General features: G+C 38.7%; 1 protein-coding gene across 1 annotated transcript; it reads left to right on the top strand.

The window, feature by feature from the left end:
- Positions 1–6266, top strand: LOC130725960 (protein unc-13 homolog). The gene is made up of 6 exons (XM_057577156.1): positions 1–757; positions 1717–2247; positions 2783–3139; positions 3506–3961; positions 4084–4270; positions 4724–6266. The coding sequence occupies exons 1-6, from the start codon at positions 200–202 to the stop codon at positions 5704–5706; spliced, it is 3072 nt and encodes a 1023-aa protein (XP_057433139.1). The 5' UTR covers positions 1–199; the 3' UTR covers positions 5707–6266.
- Positions 6267–8465: the final 2199 nt, after the last annotated feature.

Raw genomic sequence — 8465 nt, 5'->3', positions numbered from 1 at the left:
CTGTCACAATAACGATCACCATGCCCTCAATATTCATGGCCTCTTTCTCCTATCCCTTCTTCTTCTTTTAACACAAATGCACCACTCATTTTCCCCCAGCCATTCTTTTTTGGCATAACAATTAACATCTCTTGCTGTGTGGTCATCACCGCCACCATTCACCACCGGTTTCTGACCCACCACCCATCTTCTCTGCCTTATGGGTCAGCAAACCCACCGTGAATTTTTTTCCGCCCCTTTGTCTTCTCAACACCATCATCATCACCACCATCATTATCATGGATATCATCAGGATCCACGCTTGCTCGAGCTTACACATAAAAATGAGACCGAGACCAATCTGGTCTCACCTTTTGGTAAGCTCGAGGGATTGAGCGAGGGTGACATTAGGGAATCTGCCTATGAAATATTCTTCATGGCGTGCCGGTCGTCCCCCGGGTTTGGGGGCCGACAAGCACACTCGTTCAATTTGAACAACCGTGAGAAGTCCAGCCATGTGGTGATGTCACCAACAAGTAAGGTGAAGCGGACTCTAGGGTTGAAGATGTTGAAAAGGTCACCATCAAGGAGAATGGTGTCTGGTAGCAACGATGAAGGGTCGCCGGTGGGGGGTGGAAGCCCTTACCATCACACGATGCCGTCGTTGAGGCCACGGCGACCGATGACTTCCGCGGAGATCATGAGACAACAGATGAGGGTGACAGAGCACAATGATAATCGCTTGAGAAAAACCCTCATGAGGACCCTCGTTGGCCAAGTATGTATATACATAAAATTGTTTTAGGACCATTTCTGTATTTCTCCATGAGAAAAGGATTAATGATCCTTTTAATGAGAGAAGTGTGGAGGTGAAAAATAGAAAGAAAAGATTACAGGAAAAGAATGATATGATAGAAAAAAACTAAAGATACAGAAAGGTTTTTTTTTTTTTTTTTACTTTCCTTCTTTTCTTGAGGATAAATTCACATTTCATTAATAAGAAAGAATAGTAATAACTACATTCATAAGGATAAATGAATAGGAAAAAAGATAGAAAAATTGTTGTTATGAAAAATCTGGTTAGCTGATAAGTTATATATATATATATATATATATATATATATATATATATATATATATATATATATATATATATATATATATTAAAGATTAGGAAAATGCCTAACAGCAGAAAAAATTTCGTCTGCTGATATTGTTTCGTTTTAATTGGTCAATCTTTTATTATGTGGAATCCACCCTTGAATGCTAATGTTTTTGTTTTTGTTTAGAATGGGAAGAAATGATTGTTATGTGATAATTGGGCAAATTAATTATTGGCCAGGATGACAAAGTTTAATCTACAAAACTAACCACCTCAAATAAACCACAGAATGTGCAACAGAGTGGCACTATAAAACCTTAATCAAGTTGAAAAATGATGTTAAACTCATCAAATATATGATGCATTGAGACATTTTATGAGGTTTTAGATTGAAGGCCTATTGACTACATGTTTGTTTGCCCTGCTTAAAGAAAAATGGAAATGAAAATGTCTACATGTCTCATTGATTTTCTTGTTTCTCTTTTGTGAATTTTGAGTTATGTCAGTATGATAAATAGAAAATAACAATCAGTAAATCGAAAACTGAGCAGAATGCTAAAATTACTTGAAACTTGCTCTCATGGAAAGAAATTACTGTAAATTGGTCTCACAAATTCAAAATGCTTGTAATGCAGGTGGGAAAAAGAGCAGAAACAATCATTCTCCCTTTAGAACTTCTGCGCCACCTAAAACCCTCAGAATTCAGTGACTCCCATGAGTACCACATGTGGCAAAAGAGGCAGCTCAAAGTTCTTGAAGTAGGACTTCTCAAACACCCTTCCATAACAGTAGAAAAGAGCAACACATTCGCCATGCGCCTCCGCGATATCATAAGAATTGGGGAAGCAAAAACCATTGACACTGGAAAAAACTCTGATACCCTGAGAACCCTTTGCAATTCTGTGGTTTCATTAGCATGGAGAGGTCCTAATGGCACCTCCACTGATGTTTGCCACTGGGCTGATGGATTCCCTTTCAACATTCACTTGTACACTTCACTTCTTCTAGCCATTTTTGACAACAGGGATGAAGCATTGGTCCTTGATGAAGTTGATGAGCTACTTGAGCTCATGAAGAAGACATGGTCCATATTGGGGATCACTAGGCCAATCCACAATGTGTGCTTCACATGGGTGTTGTTTCATCAGTACATAGCAACTGGACAGGTAGAGTAATTCATAACAATTACATGACAACTTAATTGAAATACCGGGATACTAATAAAGCTAATGCCCCTTAATACATAGTTTCTATAACCTTCCATATTTGTAACCATCAACCTTTTACATATTGAAATCCTCTATCTTCATTTGGTGTCTTCTTCTTTATCCAACCAATCAAATTGTGCCATGTCAAATGAAAATCACTCATATAATGTTATAATTGTCATATTCATGTCTACATGACACAATTTGATTGATGAGACAAGAAGAGGAGTATCAAATGGGGGTAGAATGTCCTCATCCGTTACCCGTGTCATGAGTTCATCCTCTATTTATAATAGAGTTAATCTATAACAATTAGTAATTAAAATACTAAATAATAAAAAAGCTAATAGAAAATGATTAGTTGTTTACATAACAATGAATGATGACCCTTAAACAAACATAATCCTCCTTAATGGATAGTTACTACAACCTTTTGTATTTGTAACCATCACCCTTTTATTTTATAATTACCTACTTACTTCATTTCTAACAGGTGGAGCCTGACCTTTTGTGTGCCTCACATGCTATGTTGGCTGAGGTGGCCATTGATGCTAAGAAAGAAAGGGAGTCTTTGTATCTCAAGTTGTTGACATCAGTGCTAACTTCAATGCAAGGTTGGGCAGAGAAGAGAATGCTTCATTACCATGAGCGTTTCCCAAGAGGCACTATTGGCCAAATTGAAAACCTTCTTCCTGTGGTGTTGTCAGTAGCAAAGATTTTAGGGGAAGATCTCATCATTTCTGATGCTAGGGGGGAAGGGGGAGAGAAAGGAGATGTGACTATTGTGGATTCTTCTGGGGACCGGGTTGATTATTATATTCGATCTTCCATGCAAAATGCATTCGACAAGGTTTGTGTTTAACCTATGTTTCCTTTTTTTTTTATGCAAGAGTTTATTTGAGCTTATCTTATAGGATAAACATCATGTGAGCGTTTGGGTAAACTTATGAAAATGACTTATGACATACTAATAAGCTGCTTTGAGCTTATTTTCATAAGCTGCTCATATTAGCTAATGTATAAACACTTATACCTAGTTATAAGCTATTTTGAATTAAACTTCTCTAATCCATAAGAGCTTAGTTCGGCCGTTTACCCATACGTACCTTTAGTGTTTCTTTTTTTCTTATTTTTGATAATATATTTTTTTTTTGATAATATCTTTTTTTCTTATTTTGTTTAGTCATAATGTGTTTATCTTTATCATGAGTCCTAGGTGATAGAGGAAGTGAATGCCAAGTCTGCTGAATTGGAAAACAAGGGAGATCTAAGTGAAATTCTGCTTCATTTAGCTCAGGAGACAGAAAATTTGGCACTGAAGGAAAGAGAAAATTTTAGTCCAGTGCTGAAGAAGTGGCACTCAGCAGCTGGTGCAGTTGCAGCCTTGATGTTGCACAACTGCTATGGGAATGTGTTGAGGCAATATTTAAGTGAAGTGACCTCACTGACTTATGAAACAGTTGAGGTGTTGCAGAGGGCTGAAAAGCTTGAAAAGGGTTTGCTCCAAATGGTTGTTGAAGACTCAAATGAGGGTGAGGATAATGGTAAGACAGTTGTGAGGGAGATGGTTCCTTATGAAGTTGATTCAATCATAGTGAACCTTCTGAGAAAATGGATACATGAATCAATGCACAAAGGCAAGGAGTACTTGCAAAGAGCAAAAGATACAGAAGTAAGTTTTGGCTTTGTGGTCTTCTTACCTTCAAAGATTAAATTGGAGAGCACAACTAAGGAAGTGTTTAGATCACAAATTTGTGATTTATGATTTCTAATTTCTTTTCTCTTTTGCTTCAGACATGGAATCCAAAGTCCAAATCAGAGCCATACGCACAAACAGCAGCAGAGCTGATGAAATTGGGCAAGACAACTGTGGAACAATTCTTTCAAATTCCAATAGGAATAACAGAAGATTTAGTTCAAGATCTTGCTGATGGACTAGAAAGTCTCTTCCAGGACTACATGATGTTTGTTGCAGCTTGTGGTATGTACCTTGAACACTATCACAAATCAACTATCTCAAGAGTTTAAATTTTTGAATAAGACACATTCGATAGTTTATGTTCCTAACAAGACTGCTCACGCCAGATCCCATTAGCCTAATCTGTTGGGCTGGTGCAAGTTCCTTTACTAGATGCCAAATTGGCTATTGCATGACCAATGCACAGGCTCATCTTACTTGTGCTGAAATTCAATTTTATATTATAATAACGGGGTCAACAAGATATTTAACATTCTAACAAATATATTTATCTAGAGAATAAAACATAGCAAAAGTGTTAGACTCACTTAGTTCACAAATAGCCACAATTGGACTGGCAAAATGCCTACCATTGTTATTTACATTGCTTAAAAGTTTAGACTCAGGGATCTACCACTAAAAGCTTGTAGCAGAAATTTACCAATAAAAAGGGGTCTAAACTTTTTTCACTTTCAGGTACAAAACAGAGCTATATTCCTTCACTTCCCCCACTAACCAGATGCAACCGGGATTCAAAGTTCATCAAGCTGTGGAAGAGAGCTGCTCCCTGTGGTGCTAGTTTATTAGAGCTAGAACACATAAATGGAACAAATCAAGGTCATCATCCAAAACCATCTACTAGCCGCGGCACACAGCGCCTCTACATTCGTCTCAACACCTTACACTATCTTCTTTCTCACATTCAGTCCCTTGAAAAAGCACTCTCTCAGAACCCTTGTGTAGCTCCTTCAAACAGGAACCGCCGGTTCTCGAACAACATCAGGACTCAAAGCAACCACGGTTCATATTTTGAAATAGTACTCTCCTCCATTCCAGCAGCATGTCAACATGTCTCAGAAGTCGCGGCATACCGTCTCATATTCCTCGACTCCAACTCAGTCTTCTATGACAGCCTCTATGTTGGAGATGTGGCCAACGCTCGCATTCGACCGGCATTAAGGATTCTCAAGCAGAACATCACACTGATGACCACAATGCTGGCAGATAAAGCACAGCCTCTTGCAATGAAGGAAGTGATGAAGGCCTCTTTCGATGCATTCCTCATGGTTTTGCTTGCTGGTGGGAGCTCAAGGGTGTTTCAAAGGTCTGATCATGTGATGATCCAAGAGGATTTTGAGAGCTTGAACCGCGTTTTCTGCGCCTGCGGGGAAGGGTTGATAGCGGAGCATGTGGTGGACAGAGAGGCTGCAGTGGTGGAGGGTGTCATAGCATTGATGAGCCAGAACACTGAACAGTTGATGGAAGATTTCAGCATTGTGACATGTGAGACAAGTGGGATAGGAATGATGGGTAATGGGCTGAAATTGCCAATGCCTCCTACTACAGGAAGGTGGAATAGATCAGACCCAAACACAATATTGAGGGTGTTGTGCCATAGAAATGACAGATCTGCAAATCATTTCTTGAAAAGGACATTCCAATTGGCAAAAAGGAGATAATAGCTTAGAGGATGAAAATACAGTGTATCTCTTGATAAAGTTTAAGCACAAGGAGAGATTCCATTGGCAATGCATTGTTGGTACTCAGTTCCTGGCTTGTTAAAAGGAAAGAACTTGGGGGAAGTGTGAGGAGGGAGAAGGTTGGGTTTGAAAGCACAGAAAGAGGTTCTGAAATGGAGATAATATGAGTTGAAGAAAGCAATGCTTTGTTTTCATAGAGACTACTGAAGGCTACAGAACATGTGATGGATTGTATTTGTCCTATAAAAAATTCTTTAATTTTTTGGGAGAAAAAGGGAGAAGGAAAAAAAAATAGCAGTTTCTTAGTGTAGTTTGTTGATGTTGCACATAGTCTAAGAGTAACTGTGATGCTACAAGCAGTTATGCTACAATACAATTAGTCTACACTACAGATTACAGACAAACTAGTAGGCCTATATATAAACACTACTCTAAGAATTTCTGCTTGTAATTATGTAGAAAGGAAAATACAATTTTCTTTTCTAATTTCAGTGTGAAGTGAATTAAAGGGCAACTTGAAAGAAGGGCATTAATCAAAATGGTGTTCTAAAGGTTAAAAATGAACATACTAAATACATGTTTGAGGAAATATTATGCAGCAAGTCCATTACCATAATTATTGACAGACAAAGTTGGCATCAATAACAATTGGATCATAAATTAACCAAATAACCCAATAGCTTATATTTCTATCATGTCCCTCACACAAGAACCCATTAACCTTAATTTGTTAGGCATCTATGATCCCTGTTTTGAAACCAGATATCAAAATGGCACTTGCTACTCAACCACAAGTGCACCCGTCCTGTGATCTGGAAAACTTAGGAATCACTTTACTTTCAAGGGAGGAGGAGTAGGAAGGCCTCCATGCTATTAGCTTAGTATGATATTTTGTCCCCGAAAGCAATCCCATAAATGATTAGATATTTGTAGAGCTGATCTTATCATTCTAATAAGGTAATAACACTACAAGAAAATCGGTGATTAGAGTCAGCCAAAAGCTGATGCTAATGACGTAAAAGCCCACACTGAATCCGATTTAGCGCCAACTTAGCCTTAATGTCGTGGTTGACGCTAAAATAGTTAAAGCTAATTTTTAGCATCGGCCTCTAGGATGTCACTAAAAATTAGCATCGGTAAAGTCAACGATAGTCGGACGCTATTTACTTGACAAGAAAGCCGACGCTAATGTGACTTTTTAGATTTGGTTGTATATGTAGACGCTATTTCTCTCTACTCAACTTCTCTCTTCTCTACTCTCTCTTCCCTATCTCCATCTTCGCTACCAAACAAAGCATAAGAGATTTGAGGTCATTTTGCATACATTTCATGTTGAAAGGGATTGGTCATACCGGCATTTCTGTATTTATGAGAAGCATCTAGTTTATTTATTAATATATAGATTCAGAAGCGCGGAATATAACGGCGACACCTCATATTTTATACTACTAGCAACACTATCCAGCTCAGCATTTTCACTTACGTGTCATGTTGTATTCTTCTCAAAGATTCAACCTCTACAAATCCATTAACAAAACCTTCTAAACCCTTGGACGACGCCTAATGATATGATATCACTGAAATCAAAACCGTTCCCCAATTCTCACCATGGCAAGCGGCGCCTAAGCTTTGACCACAGCTGCGAGTTTTCCATTATCAATCTCTCTCTCTCTCTCTCTCGTGTTTCCCCTCCATAGTGATGTTTGATGAAGTTGTTGGTCCACAGTCGTCTCCGCTCCTCCACTGTCACGCTAAGCTCTGACCTCAACTGCATTCCGAGTCTTGACTCAAATCGCTGCCGCAGCATGCATTAATCGACGCGCTTTGAAGATGATACCGCCTAATTCGGGCGAGAATTCAATTGGTCGAGACGTGAACATCCCTCCCCAAGCTCAATTGATTACTGCGTTTATATGACTATTGATTTTCGTAATGATTTGGTACAATTTTTCAGCAATTCTGTTAGAAGTCCCACATTGGCTAGAGATAGAGCCAAGATAAGCTTTATAAGGGTAGTGCAAACCTCAACTCTTGAGCTAGCTTTTGTGGTTGAGTATAGGCCTCCTAATTTCTAATATGGTATCAGAGCCTATCCTAGATCCATTTGTTGTGGAGACCTCCCATTATTGGGCCACCCGTTGTTAATCCCACGTTCCAGTCTGTTCAATCCTGGACGTGAGGGGGTGTGTTAGAAGTCCCACATTGGCTAGAGATAGAGCCAAGATAAGCTTTATAAGGGTAGTGCAAACCTCAACTCTTGAGCTAGCTTTTGTGGTTGAGTATAGGCCTCCTAATTTCTAATAAATTCCGTAGACTCGTGTAAAAGATGTCTTTCTGTTCAGAATAACAAAGTTCAATGGCTGGGAACATGTGGCCTCTATTTCTTATTTTGTTCCCAGGAGTTGTTAGATAATTGATTTCACCATACATGTATAGTTGTTTTATGGCAACCTACTTTTCTTTCCCAGGATTGAAAATGAAGATACATGTTTCTAAATAACAGATCATGCATGAAGATAAATATCATTTAGCAATTTTTTTGCTGTTTAGATGACTAGCTAATTAACATGGATTTGAATTTTTTGTGTAGGTGGCTCCCATTTTCTGATGCAGCAACCTGGTAGGAATTTCTACAATGGCTTGGTATCATTTGTTGGAGTTGAGAACTTGAAACCGAGCAATGGATGCCAGCAGAAGACCTGGACAGGAAACTTAAAGCATGGTTGCAGCACAAATCA

The sequence above is a fragment of the Lotus japonicus genome, chromosome 6 (assembly GCF_012489685.1).
Source record: "Lotus japonicus ecotype B-129 chromosome 6, LjGifu_v1.2".
Classification (NCBI taxonomy): domain Eukaryota; kingdom Viridiplantae; phylum Streptophyta; class Magnoliopsida; order Fabales; family Fabaceae; genus Lotus; species Lotus japonicus.
Note: the sequence above shows the minus strand (reverse complement) of the source record. Positions and strands in the feature narration are given on the sequence as shown.